The sequence below is a fragment of the Felis catus genome, chromosome C1, assembly GCF_018350175.1.
Source record: "Felis catus isolate Fca126 chromosome C1, F.catus_Fca126_mat1.0, whole genome shotgun sequence".
In the NCBI taxonomy this organism is placed as follows: Eukaryota; Metazoa; Chordata; class Mammalia; order Carnivora; family Felidae; genus Felis; species Felis catus.
Genome location: NC_058375.1, coordinates 59095334 through 59117583, shown reverse-complemented (window position 1 = coordinate 59117583; position 22250 = coordinate 59095334). Strand labels below are relative to the sequence as shown.

Sequence of the window (22250 nt, the reverse complement as noted above, 5' to 3'; positions counted from 1 at the left end):
AGACAAAACCAAGGCATAGAGGTGCGAAGCTAATACACGGTGTGCTTGATTGTTACCAATACTGTCTCCGTCTATAACTAGCACATTTAACTAGAAGTCACAGACAAGAGCAGTTCTTCAACAGTTCTCTTGAAGTGTATAACTCCATATGTTTATGGAATAGTGTCTTCAGGGACATCTGAGAATAGGAGCTTCTTCGCTTAAATAAAATAGAACCAATCTTCCTCCACAGTGGTAGTCGATGTTTCCAAATCCCGAATTCTTGACTGCTGATAATTCCTTCCCTATAGTCCTTCTTTCTTTCTCTTGAGCTTTGCTGCAAAACCTCATTAAACTGCAGAAATTAAAACAATTCATCTATAGTTACCTGCAATAAATATTTTGACAGTGCCAATCATTTAATCAAATGCTGTAATACAAAAGTAATTTAAATATGATCCTTGTTTTCAAGAGATTGAGGCTCTATTGAAGATGATGAACAGGAGACTGATAAAGTAGAGGTAAAAGCAAATTGGCTATTGAAGAAAAGAGGAATTGGCAGATTAATTCCAAGTAGAGTTAGGTAGCAATTCAGGGAGGCTACATGGAAATGGAAGCACAGAGAATCAGCATACCGCAGTTCTAGTCCTATTTTTACCTCTAACTTAACCACATCATTCATCTCTACCAGCCTCATCTCCTCGTGCATACCACTCTCAATGCCCCTTAGAGTTCTGGCAGGTTCTAACCTATACCACTCTGAATGCCCCTTAGAGTTCTGGCAGGTTCTAACCTATACTACTCTCAATGCCCCTTAGAGTTCTGGCAGTTCTAACCTATGAGCAGAATGCGTGTGAGATGGGCACTGAAAGCTGGGTACCGTTTTAACACAAAGAAATGCAAAACCCATCCCAGATGAAGGCAGAGCATGAGCAAATACACAAATGCAACACAGGCCTGGGCATATCCTGCACAAAGGGCCCTTCCCGCCTAGTGTGACTAGTGCAGTCCATGTGAGACAGCAGCCAGGGTAGGACCAGAAAGGTAGCTTTGGGAAAGTTTACAGAGGGTCTTGAATTCTATACAAAGCCATTTGGATTTCATAAGGTTTTTTAAATAGCCGAAATATAAAGGCAATGATTAGAGAATCATTGAGAATAATTGAAAATCAATCTGGAGCATAACAAGTGGAACAATTTAAGTAAATCAGAACTACAGGGCCAGATAATCTCTGGCCTTTATTGCACTTGAAAAGCTAAGAAAAAAAATTGGAAGGTAAATGTAATATTCCAAAAAATGAAAAAGATAATCAAACTTTATGAAATTCTTGATCTTTAATGCTGAAAGAACAGTTGTAGAGTAACAGAAGAGAAGCTGCTTGAGGATAACGTTCCTAACATAAAAGATAAAATAAAACTTAATAAATAAGACAATTTGATCATTATAGTTCCAAGTTTTAACACTTATATAAAAACTTAAACAAAGTTACACCCACACAACCACACGTATAAAATCTTAAAAGCTCATTCAACTTGCAAAAATGTTTACCAGTTTGCAATTCCTCCCATTTTTTCCCGCATTAGCACATTGATGATACAGCTGATGGCAGTGACTATTAGTGACCTTAAGAACACAGCTGGGTTTCTATTTTTATTTCTGTAAAACCCTTTTCTTCAACTAAATGATGCCTTAAAGGCCTAAACTAAAATCTAGGCAGTCAAGGCAATTTGTATTGTATGTTTGTGTATATATTTCACACAACAAAGCCAGCTTTTGAAACACGTGTATGCACTCCCACACACATATGCACACATACTCCAAAATCTGTGATGATACTTCTATAGAAACCTGTTTTCAAACCAACCTGGAATGAATGACTGGACTTTGCCCAAGCTCAAAGAAGCATTTAGGGCTATACAAAATTACCTCTATTGACAACATACTTCAAAACAGAGTTACTATAGATTCATGTAAATCACTTCTGGTCTGCTAAAAAAAGAGTAAACTAAAACATCCACACATTTAGGAGATATTGATGAATAATTCAGGCTTTGAAACTTTTTTTCAATGACTCTGAAGGACAGAAAAAAGACTGTGGAATTTGTTTTTATTTGGGTGATTGCTTACTTATTCTCCTTAGCTCAAATTAGAGGTAATAGTCTTGGATAGTTTCATCTGGCTATTTGCAGATAAAAGTATTTATCTACAAATAGGCAGATTTCTGAATATGGGTAATAACAGAGACAAACATATGTTTAAAATTCCTAATGCAGTTGATGCTGAGTAAATAGGATTGTATACTGTGAACTTTGGCAAAATGGCTATTCAGCAAACAGGAAAGGATTCAAGGATGGTGGTCTGCCAGAGAAATAGCTTAGTAGTTGCTGAGAACAAGCTGGCAGGGAAATACCATGAGTCAGAAAGAGAAAGGAATCATGTGATTTCTCTAGCCAGTCTCCTCATTGTTCATAACATAAAATAAAGATACTTTTTTTAAATTTTCTTTAATTTATTTTGAGAGAGAGAGGGAGGGGCAGAGAGAGAGGGAGAGAATCCCAAGCAGGCTCTGCACTGTCATTGCAGAGCCTGATGTGGGACTCAAAGTCACAAACCATGAGATCATGGCCTGAGCTGAAATCAAGAGTCAGATGCTCAACTGACTGAACCACCCAGGTGCCGCTAAAATAAAGATACCCTCTGTGAAATAATTATTTTACATTTTTATGTTTGCAAAGGCTCTATCTGTAAAAGATGTTTGAACTTCCTGAAGATAGGCATTCAGTTTTTGATCAAATGAAAAATGAAAGTCTAAAATGTGAGAATAAATATCTAAATATAGATTTTCTGTACCCTTAGGTTTTGATTTTGAAAAAAAATGCACCAATGTGAACTTGTTAGACCAATTCTTTCTAAGGAAGATAAAAAAGAAGTCTGATAGGCAGGAATTCGAAGCCGTTTACCAACTCCTAATTTCTCTCTCTAAATAAAAGTGAAGCTCACTGTGCTAGAGGCTCATAAATTAAACCTTACTCTACCGTCCCGAAAGCTGCGTGAAAAGTGGGGTATGTTATGTTTCCCTCTCTTTACTCTTGGAAACAGTCTATGGCAAAATAAAGGTGTGTTGAGTAAAAAAGAATCCAACAATCTATACATTGTTAGCTCTACTACATACATCATCACTATGCTACTCAGGTATCCCTTAACTCTAGAGCCTCAGGGAAGATTTTGGAGGATCTACAGTACAGGAGCATGGAATAGCCACACAAAGAAAGCCTACCTGTGGAAATCAGTGTGCCCTGTGTGTGAGATACTGCATGAGAAGACAGGGCTTCTCTTTGCTGTGTCTTTAACACAACACATTCAATCTTAAGGCCTGGACCACTTGACTGAACAAGAAATAGTGCAGAAAGGAATAATGAGATGATGTCACCTGTGCTGAGACTTGCCTGCTTCTTCCAGACACTACAGTCCAAAGTTGTACATTCTATGGTAAAACATATTCCATGCTAGTTCTCTTTTCCTCCCCCATCTCCACCCAGTGTTCAGGCAGAGTTAAGTGATTGAAGAAATTGGGGTATGATCTGAATCTGGATACCCTCTCCACCTGCTGATAGTGTTAAGGGGTGGATATTGCTAATGAGAGGATTAAAATGTCTTTTGAGCTAATGCCTCCCACAGTATGCAATGAAACAGGTACCCTGCCTTTTTGGAGAGAATCAATGATGCATAATTTCTCAGTGAACTAATGTGCAATCTATTTTGAATCCACATTAATCACTCTCTTTTCTATGAAATCTAATTTAGGTGTAAATCATTCACTTCCCAGGTATAGGCTTCCTCAGTAAAATGTAAGTTGAGGCCAGCTTTTTTATGGAAGCAGAGTTAATGTAGCTGAAGTAACTGTACCTAAGATTTCAGCAAGAATCTTAAAAATACGACTCAAAGTTAGTTTAGTTAAAGCTTGAGTAATTTAAGGAAATTGCCTAGGCAAGTAATTGGTATTATACCAAAACTAAATATTTCACAGTTACATTTGCTTTTGCCTAAAAATAAAAACTGGAGCAATACAAGGGAAAACTGCCAAGACTGAAAATAATATGCAGCAGCTGTAAGTAATTGGGAATGATAATCATAATTAGACAAGATGTAAGATGTGTGTTAAAACCCAGATTGGATCTTCCTGTTGACAACTGGGAGAAATCCCAGAGGCTTGGACTGTACACCTAGCCCAGGCACTTCTGCTCCCTACCTGAGAGCCCCAGCAAAACCCAACTGGGTGTTAGATCAGCCAGGAAACCACTCTCTAAAGGCCATGCATCATATTGGGGGGAGAGGTGGGAAGAGCTCGTACTCCCTGTCTTCAAGGAGCTGGCAAACCAGAGGAAACTGAACAATTACCTAGCAGTAAATAGCATTAAATAAAAGTCCTTCAAAAGAAACCAAAATAATGAAGAGAATAAATGTTTTTGTAGGATAAAATGGAGGACAGCTTTGTAAGATCAGAGAAACATTAATTTAAGCAAGTGTAGATTAAAAATGAAGTAAAATATTCATACTGTATACTATATACCATATATAGTATACATATATATAGTATACTATACATATATATACTATATATAATATATTTATGTACTATCAGTTAAAAAGGAACTATTTCTGAAATCAGGTATAAATGGGTTACTAAAAATTCATAGGGAGATTCAGGGGGCCTCATGGAGTAAATGGTATTTTAGGTATCTAAGGATGAGTAGGACTTTTAAGGTAGGGGGAGAAGGGGACAGGAAGGAAGACCATCTAAGCTTAATGATATGGCATATGCAAATGACAAGAAATGAAAATACTCTGTGTGTTCAGAAAACGGTTCGTGTGACTGGAGCTAGGAGTATATACGAGTCTGGATAAGTTGACTTATCCAGGTAACAGAGGTCCCTGAATGCTGAGCTACAGAGTTTTGGCTTTCCTCAGGAGGCAATGGAGACCCCTGATGGTCTGGGATTAACAAAGACCTCTACTCTTGCCTCCACTAGTATCATCTATTTTCCACACAATAGCCAAGCAATTATTTAAAAATGTCAGCTCGCCTCCTCTGCTCAAAACTCTCATGTGGATTCCCATATCACTCAGAATGAAATCAAAATTCTCAGTGTAGCCCAACTACACCTCTGATCATATGCCCTAGCCCTCCTAATTTTATTTAGGATGAGTAGCAGTTTGATATTCACAGGAAACTAAAAACATGGCAGAGAATATACAACAGATCTGACCATGTCAGAGACACCACTAGATGTCTCCTAACTAAAAAATTCAGGACTATATTTGGGAGACATGGGTTCATCTACACTTCCTGTTGTTTGCTGCAAAAGGATAGTGCTAGAAAGTTGGATGGATGCTCCTCCCCCTTATAATCAGCCTCATGATTTATCTTCTGCTCAAATGCTGAAGAGAGGTATTCTGACTCTGTACAGGTCTTAGAAAGTAATAAGTCTAAAAGTAGGGAGAGAAGAAAGGCAGTTAAACACAAATGATGAAAGACAATATTCTTCTGAAAAAAGAAGTCAAGATCTTGTGTTCCTTTATGTGCTTATGGTAAAAGGATGGGAAATAGATACAAACCTTATCATCATTCAACAAATATTTATTGAACTAAATATCAGACTCTGTTCTGTACCAATGAAAAAAATTACATATAATGAATCTTGGCTTGAAGACATTCTTAGTCTAATGGGGAAAGATAGATATGTAAACATGTTGTGATAGATATGTAAGTATGATATCAAATATGATGTCACATTGGTTTGGCATGTGGGACTTTATAAAAACTTTCCTCTTTCCGTTTTTATTATTACTTTTTTAATTTTATTTATTTTTGAGAGAGAGAGAGAGAGCGCATGAGCGGCGGGTTGGGGCAGAGAGAAAGAAGGAGACACAGAATCCAAAGCAGGCTCTAGGCTCTGAGCTGTCAGCACAGAGCCTGACAGCAGGCTTGAACTCACGAGCCATGAGATCATGACCTGAGCCAAAGTGGGGCATTTAACAGACTGAGCCACCCAGGCGCCCCAAACTTTCCTTTTTTTAAAGCATATGATATTTGAACTGACTCTTCAAGCTGATTTCTAATAGTGAAGTTATTTTCTTTAATTTCTTAACATTTTCTATAATTTCTCAAGTAGATGATTGATATTTAACATGCCAAACAAATCTGGCCCCAATAATACTGAGACTCCTAACTTTAGTACCATTAGCCTGGTACTCTGAATCACTCAACAAGTCACACATACACACACACACACACACATACATAATAAATAGTTAATGGGACTAAGGTTATACAATAATAGGATACCCCAAGTAAAAGGACGATATGCCACCATTTTTAAAAGTGAGATACACTAACACGTGCATATCATTGCATTTTGTAAAAAAAAAAAAAACACTGTATTTGTATCTGCTCGGACTACTTACCTGCCATGACTCCTTGTGGAGCCTTCCCATGTTTGTTTATTATCCTTATAAGTATGTATATCCTAATGTTCTATATGTGCCTTTTTATTTATACCTCCAACTATAATAAAACTTTTCCTAAGAGAGGAGATTGAGTTTTATTTGCCTTTGCCTGTGTTCAATCCCTAGCACATGAAAGATGCTCAATATATACTTAAGGGGTACAAATTATGTACATGACTTAGCATTAGGTATGTAATCAAAAATTCCCTTTACTAACTTTACTCTTTGTTTTTTGGCTTACTGATTATCAATAGCTAGTCTACAGTCCATTTCCTGTAATAATTGCAGGCTAATGATGCAGCAAAAGGCTCCTCCTTTATTTTAGGACTAATAGAAGGACTAATAGGACAACTAAAGAGTACAATGGAAAAATACATACTCTGTTATAATATTTAATTTTAAATATATTATTGACATACTTTTGTCATGTCTAAGGCAGTAGGAGGCTGAGTGGAAGATAAAGGCACACTGGGTTGGAAAAGATAGGGTATATGGAATTAAGCAGCAAAAGGACCATCCTATCTTATTAGCTATTGTATTCCCAGTGCCCGGTACCTAATCCAATAAATTTGGGCTGAATGAATGAAAGATGATATATTGTAGATTCTCTGGCCTATAAGCAAGTGGCTTGCTTCAGAAGAGATTCCGTTTTGTAGGAGAGAACTACTCCTTTTAATTCCGGCCCATTCATTTATTAAATTGAATCATTCATTCAAAAGACATCTCTTCAGCATCTACTTTGCCACTCTCTGTACATGGAAACAAAAAGATAAATAAAACATGACCTAGGAGAGTTCACAGTCTGGTTAGAAAAATAGATATGTATGTGAACATTGACAATGTAGTATGATAGCTGTATAAAAAGGGATATTATGGTGGCATGATGGCACAGTAAGGTAATCTGTTCAGCGTGCTGGTAAAGGAGAGGGGATTCAGGAAAGATTGCTCCCAAAATGCACTTTAAAGGATGGATAAGGAGTTTTCAGGATTCTTTCTACTTTACCCCCTTGATGTACTATTTAATTTGCCATGACAATAAAAATTTTATCTTTGTTTTGTATGCTTGGCTTTTAAGATCTATTTCTTATTTATGAAATCATTTTATATGCTTTGCTTATTAGTCCTTTACTATAATACCGGTTTTATTGCACTTGAGATTCTTTAAAAACAACAGCAAAATAACTCTTAAATAGCTGTCATTGAGAAGGTAACAGACCAATTAAATATTTATTTATGTTTTAAAAAACAAAACACCTTTCCAGGTCTTGAACAAGAGGAAATAATTTAAGGAGTTTCATGGTTTTAAATTAGACTTCTTATATATCAAAACTTCAAAAGCTATGTGCTCAACAATAGGCTTATTTTCTTCATCATCTTCTCATTTTTTTAAAACTCACTTATGATGCAAATAGAAGCATTAAATAGTGGATTTTGCTCCATGTTTACTAAAGAGGAGTAATCTTAGACCTTGAACTTTATTCACCTGGAATCAACAATTGTACTGTCAAGAAAACTTCCCCTTGCAAAGGTCAATGCAGCTCTCATCCCCTTTTAATTTCTTAGAGATACAAACAAAACAATTTATTCTTCTTGTAATATGGAAATATAGTCACTGGTGAAAGTTCTATTAAAAACAACCTGCTGTTAATTCAAACTCATTGTGACTAAAACTGCTTCTGGATTTGAGTTATGGTTTTGGGGATGAAATAGTATATTTTTTTATTACATGGTTCACTTTCTACTAGGAAACATTGCTTGAAATCCAGGTTTCATTAAGAGAGGGTAGTTAAAAGTATGTTGGTGGGGTTTTTTATTATTACTATTATTTTTATTATGACAAATGAGGATCGGTCTCAAGCAAAGCTGAGCATGCCTACAACATTCCATTTCTGGAACACAGTATAATTCACATTCAAAGAGGCTACAGTTCTCTTGTGAAATGCAGTGAAATTCATTCAGTAGACTCCCACCATATTCTAAGCTTCAGTGACTCTCTAGGTGAAATCTCTCGGTGAGAATTAAACATGACTGTTAGCCAAGTACTACATAAGCTTCTCTGAGTATGAAACTGTGATCTTTCCAATGTATAAAAGTAATCACACGATTCAACAGCTCCAAATTCTTTAAAATCTCCTTCACTATAAAAAAACTAAATCGGGGAGCCTAGGTGGCATAGTTGGTTAAGTATCTGACTCTTGATCTCGGCTCAGGTCATGACCTTGCAGTTTGTGAGTTCGAGGCCCACATCAGGCTGTGCTGATGGCGCAGAGGCTCCTTGGGATCTGTCTCTCCTCTCTCTTTCTCTCTCCTTCTCTCTGCCCATTCCCCACTTGTGCATTCTCTCTCTCTCTCTCTCTCTCTCTCTCTCTCTCTCTCTCTCTCTTTCTCCCTCCCTCAAAATAAATAAATAAACTTAAAAAAAAACCCTGTTATTTTTCTTACAGTTAAGGTTATGCTCTATCTGCCTAGAGTTCCAGTTTCAATTCCCTTTACTCCAAGCCTCAAACTTCATGGTCCAGCAAGACTAATCTACTAGAATATATGTCCTGCTCTCCCCTTTACTCATACCTTTGAATAAATTGTTTCCTCTACCCAAATGACTGTCCCCTTTGGTAAAACTCTGTTAAATCATCCCTCCCTTGCCTGGGAAGATTTAGATACAAAATTTTCTGTGTTGCTCCAGTGTATACATGCAAATCTAATATTCCTTGGAATATATTATGATTGTTTGAATTTTTTTTTACCTATCCTCCCCCCAAAAATTTTTCCAGCTTTTAGTACAAGTATTTGACCAATAAAAAAGATCCACAAAAAAAAAAAAAAAAAAAAAAAAAAAATATATATATATATATATATATATATATATATATAGTATCATTTATATGTGAAATCTAAAAAGCTAAACTTGTAAAAACAGAGCAGAATGGTGACCAGAGGCTGGGGTAGGGGAATCGGGGATATGTTGCCTAAAGGTACATACAGACTTAGAACTAGTAGATAAATGGACTCCTGGAGAACTAATGCACAGCATAGTGATTATAGACAACATTACTGTATTATAATCTTCAAAGTTGCTAAGAGACTAGATTTTAATTGTTTCCATTACAAAAGAGAAATGATAATTATGTGATATGATAGAGTTGTTAGCTGATGCTGTGGTGGTGATCATATTGCAATTCATAAATGTATCAAATCAACACTGTTGTGCACCTTAAACTTACACAATGCCAATTATAGATCTCAATAAAAATAAATGTTAAAAAAATATATGCATGGGGCACCTGGGTGGTTCAGTCAGTTGAGCGTTCCACTTCGGCTCGGGTCATGATCTCACAGTTTGTGAGTTTGAGCCTCGCGTCAGACTCTGTGCTGACAGCTCAGAGCCTGGAGCCTGCTTTGGATTCTGTGTCTCCCTGTCTCTTGGCTCCTCCCCTGCTCTCTCTCTGTCTCTCAATAATAAATAAATGCTAAAAAAAATAAATAAATATATATATATATATATATATATATATATATGCATGAACTACATATTACCCACCAATACAAATATTTACAGTACAAAAAAAGGAATAATAATGCTAGTCACTGTTTATTAAGTACTTAGCCTGTGTCCAGCCCAGTGCGATGTGCTGTATGTTCATCTCCAATTCTCACGGCAGCCCTGCCAGGTGGATTATATTATTTGTCTCTTGCCCTTGAAAAAACTCAAGCTCAGAGAAGTTAGTTGCATAGGCCACACGTTGTCATATAGCAGAACCAGATTGAACTTAAGTCTATCTACTCCAATGCCAGTGCTCTCCCCAGTACACCCAGCTGCCTTTTGATTATTGTTAAGATCCTAAAAGACACAAATTAGATTTTGATTTAATCTTTTCCATTTCTTTCCAGCTCCAAGTACAGCCCAGTATGGAATTACCGGGAGCGCTGACGTTCTTTTCTCCTGCTGGTACCTTGTGTTGACACTGTCCTCTTTCACCAGCATATTCTACCTGAAGAATGCCATTCTACAATAAATTTAAAGACCCATAAAAGGCTTTTAAGGATTCTCTGAAAGTGCTGATGGCTGGATCCAATCTGGTACAGTTTGTTAAAAGCAGCGTGGGATATAATCAGCAGTGCTTACATGGGGATGATCGCCTTCTGTAGAATTGCTCATTATGTAAATACTTTAATTCTACTCTTTTTTTGATTAGCTACATTACCTTGTGAAGCAGTACACATTGTCCTTTTTTTAAGACGTGAAAGCTCTGAAATTACTTTTAGAGGATATTAATTGTGATTTCATGTTTGTAATCTACAACTTTTCAAAAGCATTCAGTCATGGTCTGCTAGGTTGCAGGCTGTAGTTTACAAAAACGAATATTGCAGTGACTATGTGATTCTTTAAGGCTGCAATACAAGCATTCATTTCCCTGTTTCAATAGGAGTCAATCCACATTGACAAAGATGCATTTTTTTCCTTTTTTGATAAAAAAGCAAATAATATTGCCTTCAGATCATTTCTTCAAAATATAACTAACACATATCTAGATTTTTCTGCTCGCATGATATTCAGGTTTCAGGAATGAGCCTTGTAATATAACTGGCTGTGCAGCTCTGCTTCTCTTCCCTGTAAGTTCAGCATGGGTGTGCCTTCATAAAATAATAATTTGCTCTTTGTCTCCACCTAATAAAAATCTTTTGCCACATCCTATAATTTGAAAGCAAAAATAAACCATAACGATAAAGCTAAACTATATCCTATCTCTAAAGAATGAAGGAGCTGTCAGACTGTAAAAATCTCTTCCCTCCTCGCCAGTGGGGTGTGAGAATTTTGCCCCACCTAAACTCAGTTTTGCGATGAAAAACAATTTCATTAACGTAGTACAGGTCAATCTATTACCGTGTGAATCCTTTGGTTATAGTTGAATGTTGAATCCACTCTGGGAAATAATTCCCTTTAAAATGACAGCGAAGTCCATCCAAGGGATTGCTCAGCAATACAGCATCTTTTCCTTTCACGACTCCAAGCCAAAATCTTTAAGATGGTTGTCAGAAAGAACACAAAGTCCGATCACCTAACATGACGTGAGTTGGTGAACATGCCAAAGTCATTTGGTTCTGTGGCAGGTAAGTTGGTGTGATAGATGCGTGCTCCCGCACCCGGCCATTTCGCACATCTTCCACCTGAAAACATCACTCAGCTGAGAGTTTGGAATGCATGTTATATAAAAGAAAATGTTCCAAAATATATAATAACAAGTATTCCATGCTGGCATGCAGCAGATCAATCCCTGAAATAACTAGTTCTGCAATAAAATCTTTCTCTGTAGCAATGTCAGTTCAAAAACATAAGGTCAAAACAGAAACAATGACAAAATGACCATGCTTTATGTCTTCTTACATGATATGTGTAAGACATGATCAAATGAAGACAAGACACCCGTGATTAGAATATCTTAAGATATATTAGTTATTAAGTTATCATGAATAGTTCATCGTTTCCACCATAAAGAATGAAAACTACATTTTTTAAGGAAAATGGTGTTATTTTAGGGAGTATTATATTACAAGAGTATTTCCATGGTTTTACTCTTTACTAAAGAAAGACCATAACCTTGAAAGACATTTTACAAGTTTGATGAACTTACCAATTTCACTACATAGGGGGATTTCTGCAAATAGTCTCCTTTTGCAAGTCATATTAACAATTAAAAAAAACTCACTAATAGTTAGATACGAGATATTTCATGGAGGTTGTACATACTTAACATACCTAATATTTTGCCCCGAAATAAATGGCTTGAAAATCATGATTTTTTTTGAGTAAAGCTTAGCCCCGAAGTACGCCATAAATCTATTTTAATTAGAAAAATGAATCCTACATGAGGAGGCATAAATATACAGTGTTTCCACAAAATGGCAATAATATGGCATTGTGCTATTAAATTTACTCACTGTAATTATTCATTACATTATTTTGACTGATGTATTAAAAACTTTTTTAACACACATGGCATTTTAATTTTGATTATTATTTATTTGCTTTTTAAAAATATTCTTTGTGAAATTGGTGAGTAAACTACAATTTTTTTTTTTTTGTATTGCAGCTTTAAAGTGGCACACTCCATAAAAATCTACTTACTAGAAATAGTGGTGCTACCACAAAAGTGTTAACCATCAGTACCATTGTTTGGGAGAAAGAAACAGATCAAGAATGCATATTATACAGTGACCGCTTTCCTAGAGTTAAAAATACCTCCTCTTTGTAAGGTTTGTAGGGTAAATGTGAGGTAAATCGAGGTATAAACTATGGATGAACCAAATAATTAGTTCAAAGTGTTGTCATGATTCCGAATTTGTGGAGTCTGGTGTTTTTCCCATAGAATGTGACAGAAGTACAGTCATAGCTCAGTAGCTATATGTATTTGCCTTTATGTTAGAAGAGAATTTCTTGAGTGACATTTTAAATAGAGGAGGTATTCACTATGTTTTTCTGTATCACAGCAGCATTCCTAGTCTTTAGGCCCCTGAACAGAGTGAAACCATGAGTATTTATGAGTTCAATATTGTTCAAATAAGGCTACAGTATTTGCTTTTTTGTGTGAATGTATTGCATATAATGTTCAAGTAGATGATTTTACATTTATAGACATATGAAATGTCTGATTACTCCATTTTATCAGTCCTGACTGTACAAGATTGTTGCAATTTCAGAATAGCGGTTTTATGAAATTGATTTATCTTTTGATCTATAACAATTTTGCTAGCTATTCATTTCAGTGTTATATTTCCACAAGTTACATTTGTGGGACTCCTTTTGTTGCCCCTAAAGTTTTTGGTTTTTTTAAGGAAAGAAAAATAAAGAGCAGTTGAGAAAAGAGACTGCAAAGAAAAGAGTGGAGGTAAGGAGAGAGGGAAGAAAAAAAAGGAGGAAGGAAGGAGGAAATGAAGGAAGGAAGGGAGAAAATAAGGGAGAGAGGGAAGAAGAATATTAGGGTAGTTGACTTAATTCATTTGCATTTTTGGTTTAACTGCAAGTGCTGTAATTATGTTTTACAATGATCCCATTCGAAACATAAGTCCTGTGACACCATTAAGTTTCTATTATGCAGCGATTATATAATGAAAAGTACTGCCCAAATTATAGGATTGTGTTTTTTTGGAAACACTAAAAGATTCGAAAGAGAATGTCAAACTTAAAACCACTTTTGGGGGTGTTTAAAACTTAACTGAAAAATTAATGCTTCATCATAACATTTAAGCTATATCTAGAAAGTAGACTGGAGAACTGAGAAAACTACCCAGGTAATTCAGGACAAAAAAAAAACACAACTATATATATATATATATATATATATATATATATATACCCCAATGTGTGAACTCAGAGAAGTCTGAGAAATTTATCAAAGCCAATCATCTATATTGATCAAATTTACTGAGTAATTGTTAATTTATCCATTGTACTTAGCTTTGTGACAGCCAAAAGTTACCTATTTAATCTTTTCAATAAAAATTGTTTTTTGAAATTCAGAAATGATTTAAAAAGAGGTCAGGTTTTTAACTATTTATTGAAGTATGTGGATGTACAGTATTTCAATAGATATGAATATGAATAAATGGTATGCCTTAAGATCCTTTGAATATGTATTTACTTTAAAGACTGGAAAAAGCCCTTCCTGTCTTTTAGTAAAACATCCATATTTCATAATCTGATGTAAAATATGTTGTACTGTTTCCAATAGGTGAATATAAAGTCAGTTTATCAATTAAAATATGTATTTGACTCATTTAAAACTCTATTCGTTTAAGAGAAAAAAGGAAGAAATAATAATTTAACATATTTCTGCTATTCCCTTCTTTATTTTCTGCTGCATTCACTGTACCATAGTCACATCTTTCAGGAACTCCAAAGCAATACAGGGTGAAAACATTAGATGCTACAATTTCAAAGGGCTGCACGTATAGCCTTTCTTTCTGTTGCTGAATCCCAAAAGGTTTCGCAAGTTGAACTACATCTAGCCTAAAGAAGCAACTTTCCAGAGAGATTTTATTATTTATTATTTAGAACTTTCACCTGCCGAAATGCAGCAAAGTTAGAAACAGAGACTGCTGATAAAATCTTATTAGTTTTATAAGCCAAGAATCCCAAAACTCAAATACCTACAGGAGTCAGGCATATAGTATAATTTCATAAACAGCCAGGTATAAAACAGGGAGTATATATTCCACCTCAAGGCATGCACATACAATTTCCTTAAAACACCTTGTTTTCCAAACAGAACACAATTTGGCTGAGAGCCCTTCGTTTGTGGCTGCTATACTATCCAAATGAGAGACATCCCAGATGAGTGATTTAAGCCCTGTTCTCCACATCCATCCAAATAAAAAGGAATCAAATAAAAAGGAACAGTATGGTAGATAAACAAAACAACAAACCATGAAAAAGATCCATGCTTGGAGTAATAAGCTCTTTTGAAATGTGGGTGTCATTGCTATTCTGGGAAAACTATATCTACCCCCCCAATAAAAACACATTAATAAACATCTGATTTTCCCACTGGTTCATCACTTCTCCCTGTGTAATTTCTATCCTGCACTTAATTACATGGAAACAGAAGCATCAAGTCTCAGACCTTGAAAGGTAGCATGTGAAGCAGAGCTACTTTGTCTCTGAACATGATGGGCCAAAATACTTCAAAACGACATCCAGGTATTTGGAAAATAATCACTTGCTTCATCCTGGTAGGCAGAAATTTAAGAATTTTAAGAGGAAATTTTCTAAGAACAATTCATTCATGATAATGGAGTCTGATCCAACCACCAGAGAATCGATGTACTCTTTCTGAACTTCCCAAGAAGCATACACCGTCACGTTCACACACACTTCTAATAATTCTAAATTCACTGAAAATACTTAAGAATTGACATCTCTAGTGGAAGGAATAAAATTGGCAAATGAATCACATAAATACTTCCAGTCTTCCTGGAGAGGAAAAAGGAAAAAGGTTTTTAGTTTTCTCCCTGAAATCTCCACCCACAATCATCCTAAAGTTAGCATAACTCACCCAATGCTTCAATCTAAGAAATGCACTCCATCTCAGAGACAGCTAGAATTACTAGTGGCAGCTAGAATTACTCCTGAAAGGTCACGACGATCTCTACCATGCATTTTACAATGGCAAAGCACTTTAGCAGACATTGCTACTTTGACTTTCACAATACTTTCAAATGTTATTGTCATGCATTGATGATGAAAACAAGATTCAGAAATCTTAAATCACTTGCTGAAGATTACGCTTCTACTAAGTGGCAGATTTGAATCAAATAAGCTGTGCAACATAGTCCCAGGTTGTTTCTATTTCCATTAATTTTCTTAGGAAGAAGAAAAGGAGGTGATCATATTACTAGCTTTGTAAACAACTATATGTATTTCTATATTTATAAATAAGTAACTTTGTTTATACTTTTTTTTCCTTTAATGTCATCCCTTTATTTTCCAATGCTTCCAGTGTGTACATGATTTAAAGGCAAATCACAATTTGTATCTCATCGAAAACTTTTGGGTGTGGAACATAGAATGCAATTGCTTTTGACACATGAGCCTTTATTAACATTAGATCCATCACACCCATGGAGGATATTCCCGTAACTATATGTATTTTTTTATATAACATTTTGCAAAAGACATGTCAAATTTTGGATAATCCATTAAGATTGTTTCCCAGAATTCTTAGGAAAATGGAGGCCAAATTTATATATACACATTTTTTTTAATGTAAAATAGAATACTGATTTTAATCTTGAATGATGTTGTTTGAGCCAGTTTAGATCAAAATACTAATTATATGCACATCTGTTTGTTACGGGGCAGTACAACAAAAAGGAGATGCTAATTTTACAAATTGAACTATATATAACATAAGGAATACATTTGTATTTTGTTTGCAAAATATAAACGTAATGCAAATCCTGTGGAGTTCAATCTAGTTGGGAAAAAAGCACGACTTTCCATGCACATATAAAATGAACACATTAATTATTAATGAGTCACTGAATAAGATGTTACAACCAGATAAAAGGACAATCCAAAAAACAGACACATTTATAGATCAAGAATATTGAAATTAATATGCTAATAGAAGCAAAACTGACTTCTTCCAGAGAAAGAAAGAGTAATTCAATTCATCCAATTGAATCTTTAACCAACAGAATTTATTTACATGTCTACAGACAAGAAATATTTTGCCTTCGTATCACTTATCTACAACTTGTAAAATGCAAGTTCAAATGCAATGAAAGGTAGACTCCCACAGAATCAGAATCAGGTCATCTGGAAGGGTGTGCTGTAAATAATGCATGGGTTTCTCACTGCAACACAAATTTTTCCTTAAAATGCTGAGATGTAAAAATCTTTAAAACAGTTGAATTAAATGAATTGCTAATATTTCGAGGTTTGACAACATAATCTCCATTGTAATCTCACACACACACACACACACACACACACACACACACACATATTATCTCTACATCTAATATCCTCTAATTGCTTATTTTCTTCCTATTCCCCAAGTCATTACCTAACAGCTTGGGACATAGAGAAGGTGAAGTAAACGATTAAACATAACAAGAACCACCTTGGTGCAAGAATCTACCTCGTTGAACAATGAATATATTTTCGATACTGTTAAAAGTAAAGTCATTTGTCATTTGGAAGGAGAGCATTTAATTCTTGGGATAACAGGAATTTTACATCAACAACAATAAGAAAAACAAAGTAACAGTTGAGATAGCAATATTTTATCAACCAAATACAATGATAATGGTGAAAACGTTATAAGAAGCTATTGCAAGAGCTGAATGGTCTGCTTCCACTTAATGCTAATGAGCCTGGTCCTCGCACAAATTTTGGTTTGGTAGAAACTACAGGAGGTAGCATGGTTCATTAGGCTTTCAAAGCTTTAAAATGTTAAAGGGGGTGGTTTTCCTCCTGCAATTCAAGTGAATTGCTAAAAGCACTGGGATGTTCCTCAGTGGAACTTTGAATTTGCTAGTTTCTTCATTAATTTTGACCTTTTTTACATTCAAAAAAGTTAACTTTACACTAAACTACAGCAGACTTCTACCTCCTGCAGTTTTGAATTGTGCTTAAACAAGTACTCCAAGCACATGGAATTTCCTGAGAAAATTTGGGGACCGTATTTTTTTAAAGGGATTTATAAAATAGTCTTTGGAGACTATAATATGCTAATATAAAGAGCAAGGGTTTCTTCAGTGTTCTAAAGTACCTATCAGAACTCTTACATGGTTTTCTAAATACATGTAGAGTGTGGTTGCTTTGAACTTGACATCTCCCTACCACTCATTTGACAAGTGACCTGGCAAAAATGTGGTCAATAGCTCATATATGACATACTCCTTAAGAAATTGTTGCCAGAGATTTGAACTGCTTCAAGCTCATGTCTTTCAAAATAGTTCACACACTCACATCCACAAACACAAAATCACATAGCTATCAGTCATCTGGAAAATAAGCCTGCAAGCCAGCCATGTGGTGTTCTGGATGATTCAAAAAGAAGAAATGACAACAGTGCAGCCAACAGTTTCTGTTTAAGTTTTATTTGCTAAGATTTTAGAATAAGTAACATCTTGTGTTTAATTAATCAGAAGATGGCACCTGCTTTAAATGCTGACATGGAGAAAAGCAGGGTTTTTTTTTAAAGATTTGGAATCAAATTTATTTCTGGGGATACATCTTTCCTGTGGACAGATAGATAACTAGTTTATGCTTTGGGAAGTCTTACTGTCTCATAACTTTAAATGTTGACAAGGAGAAAGACTGTTTTTTTTTTTAATTTGGAAAAACATTTTTTTCCTAGAAATGGATATTTTTAGTTTATAGATAGACCAACTAGCATGTGTGTTCAGAAATTCCTATTCTCTCACAATTCAATGTTAACAATATATTAGAAAGATTCTATGGCTTAACATATGGCAAATGTAGGAGAGAAAATATTTCCTCTGTCAATCAAGGTTCTTCTAACTGAACCAAAAATTAAATTGACATGAGACAGATGAACAAAAGAATTAAAATTTAATTTTGGATGTACAGGGAATCCACAGAGACATGAAATTCCAAAGACAGTCAGGCAAAATGAGGTATTTAGGTCAAACTGGACTCAGGAGAAAGGGGTGGAGGTCTGGGACTTTAAAGGGAAAGAAAGCAATTCATAGGAAGAATGGAGTTAAATGTTTGGTAAACAAATGTTTACTGGCCTTTCAGAAGCAAAGGAACTTAGACCTTGATCAAGTAAAGCCTTGCTAGGATCCTCCCAGTCAATCACACCTAGTTTATATTATAATGTAGTTATCTATGGTGGTAGCTCTCTGCCTGGAGCAAGTCCTCTATCTAAAATCTTTTAGGCATTTAGAGGGAAGGTCAAGTTTCTTCCTGAGTCTTTTGTGCCTTGATCAGTTTGCCATAATCTGCATACCAAAGTGGCACATCTTGAGATGGCTAGCCCTTGGTCCCTACACAAATATATATATTTTTATCAAGTAACACAAGAATATAAACAGTGGTCTTCATTTTCTTTTTTGAGGTATATTCTCAAGATAGTTATCACTTCAAGAAGAATCTGCCATCTGTTGATTTCGGATATTTTACAAATCAAATTTAGTTTAGACTGACAAGACAGTTACCTTTGTCAGATAACTTGAAATGTTCATTTGGCATCCATCCATTCATTCATTCACTCATAGGAAAGTGTGATTAGGCAACCTTCAAACAGCCATCTAAAAGGAATTGTCTGGGACAGTTAATCTGGATGCTTGGATGACTATAACTAAACTAAAGAAGGCATCTGTTTCTTGAAGCCTTTCTCTAAGAAGTCAACCTGGCATGGGGGCGCCTTGGTGGCAGAGTCAGTTAAGTGTCTGACTTCGCTTAGGTATGATCTCACTTGGTTGATGAGTTCAAGCCCTGCTTCAGGCTCTGTGCTAACAGCTCAGAGCCTGGAGCCTCCTTCAGATTCTGTGTCTCTTCCTCTCTCTGCCCCTCCCATGCTCATGCTCTGTCTCTCTCTGTCTCTCAATAATAAATAAACATTAAAAAAAAAAAATTTTAAAAAGAAGTCAACCTGGCCTTAAATCTGAAAAAAAGGGAGAAGGAAAAGAAGAAAGAGAGGGGAGAGGAGAGGGAGGGAGGAGGGAAGAGGGGGTGAGAGAGAGATGAGAGAGAGAGAGAGAGAGAGATTAACAGGAAAAATAGTAGGAATATGTCGCCAGAGACTTCTGGGGTGTGTGTGTGTGTGTGTGTGTGTGTGTGTGTGTTTATTTCCTGCTACCTGGATCTACCATGAAATAGAAAAATCTCTGCAATGTGACTTCAACTTTTTCCATTTATAATTAGTAAATACAGTGATGTGAATAAAGGTTACTATTCTGTATTTTCCAAGTTGTCATTCCTCTTGTTTCTTTAAAAGTTTAATTTTTGTTCATCTAAAATTAGATTCTGAAAGTGGTATATCATGCCCTTTTCTCAAAAAAAAAGACAATATTCCATTTCATCAGGTAACATAATAAAAGAGATAAAACTTCCATTGCTATGTGATAGTTAACAATGAATTCTCCCAGGCAATTGCTGAAATTGCTTAGAAATAAAAGAAAATCTGAATTTGAATAGGTCATCATTTTATGAATATGCACAATAAAATAAAGACTCAGACCATCTGTGATTGTCAGGTATAAGCTTTTGGTGATATTTGCACACACACACACACACACACACATCCCAAAATCTTTGCGAATTTAACTCTTGATTTCAGGTTACCAGAAACATTGCAGAATGTTTTTCAAATGCAAATAAAAATGTATTTTAAGGGGTCTCAGTGTTTCCTACATCTGTGATATCAGTATATTCATATGTCATACTCTATCAGTCTTGGTTGCAAACAGCAGAAACAGACTGGCTAACTTGAGCAGAAAAGGAATTCATTGGAAGAATCATGGGTAGCTTTCAGAATTATGGAAAATCTGGAAAACAGAATGACACCAAGACAGGAAATGTAACTGCAAATGCAGCCAATAGGCAATCAAGCACACCACTATGGTCATGCCACAGGTAAGGACACCACATCTATAGACATCTGTCACTTCTATTGGATCTCAGCTCTACTACTGCTACTGTAGGTAATATCTAACTGTTCCCATATCTGTTTCACTTGCTCAAGATCCAAAGTCCTGAGCAGTTGGCCAAACCTAAGTTTATATGCTCAAGAACTAAGCTGCCAGATGCAGGACAATCTACCCTGCCTGAGTTTTAGAAACAGGAGATAGGGTCCTTTCTTCTACTAAGATCTATTCACAGGAGACTTTTCCAAAGAGGTAGAGCATTCAGATACTATTTAACCAAGTGAAAATTGTCCATGACACATACCTGTAAGCAGGTAAGTTTGTAAAAAGTCACACATGGAAAGTCATTATACATTTGCTGTTATGCTAATTTAGTAAAGATTCTCGGGGGTGCCTGGGTGGCTCAGTCTGTTAAGCATCCAACTTCAGCTCAGGTCATGATCTCACAGATCATGAATTCAAGCCCAGTGTCAGGCTCTGTGCTGACAGCTCAGAGCCTGGAGCCTGCTTTGGACTCCGTGTTTCCTTCTCTCTCTGCCCCTCCTCTGCTCATGTTCTTGTCTCTCTCTCTCTTTCAAAAATAAACATTAAAAAAAAAGATTATCTATTTTAACTATAATCTGAGAAAATATTTCCATTATGCCTGCATATTTGGTGTAGGATCTTCTACATCAAAATTATTCAGCTGCTCATTAAAACAAATATAATGAACAATTCATCAGAATTATATTTTATTTGACGTAGTCTTGAAAAGTATAGTGAAGTTGCTATAAATTCTAAAGGTGATTTTCATAAGGACTGGAATTCAATTTGGGAAGATAGATTTTAGATTGAGTAGATAGATGATAGATAGATAGATAGATAGATAGACAGATAAAACATGTGCAAGCAATTTCTTTGCCTAAAGTTTCCTCTTTAAAAACAACAATCAAAAGAAACAAAAAGTCTCAGTCACAAAATATTTGTCTGATGTTATTTACAACAGAATTAACATATGAATTTGAACCTATACACTTTTTTCAGTGCGTAGTTCAAGTAAGGGGTATCTTAAAGATAGTTTGGCATCCATGACAATTATTTGTTTAAAGTGTAGAGAAGCATAAAAGATTTTATATACATATTTAATATCATAGTCTTAATAGGCATTTTTCTTATACTCAAATTCAATGCCTCAAATAGGATCTTATGTGCGAGCAAGCTGTAAAAGAGCCCTATTAAAAATTAATATCAAAACTAATCATCCTTGGGAAAGCAGCTTCACAGAAGTACCCAGTATTCCAAAACAGATCAACTGTCTCTCTTTTAAGTTGAAATTATAGTAATGTTAATTTGAGCACTCATAAACTCCAAGGACATGGAAATTTTCAACGTTTATTTATTTTTGGGACAGAGAGAGACAGAGCATGAACGGGAGAGGGGCAGAGAGAGAGGGAGACACAGAATCGGAAACAGGCTCCAGGCTCTGAGCCATCAGCCCAGAGCCTGACGCGGGGCTCGAACTCACGGACCGCGAGATCGTGACCCGGCTGAAGTCGGACGCTTAACCCACTGCGCCACCCAGGCGCCCCAGGACATGGAAATTTTCAAAAAGTCTGTGAACTGAATTCCAGATTTCTGTCCCACAGAAAAAAACTTTACCTAGATTA

At 35.7% G+C, this 22250-nt stretch overlaps 1 protein-coding gene across 3 annotated transcripts in view; it reads left to right on the top strand.

Moving 5' to 3' along the window:
• Positions 1 to 14243, top strand: part of NEGR1 (neuronal growth regulator 1) — an 851322-nt gene extending 837079 nt beyond the window's left edge. For all 3 annotated transcript variants that reach the window (XM_003990224.5, XM_045036007.1, XM_045036008.1), the window contains exon 7: positions 10375 to 14243. In XM_003990224.5, coding sequence (XP_003990273.1) covers positions 10375 to 10499 — 125 coding nt within the window. In that variant the 3' untranslated portion in view covers positions 10500 to 14243. The remainder of the gene's footprint in view (positions 1 to 10374) is intronic.
• Positions 14244 to 22250: the final 8007 nt, after the last annotated feature.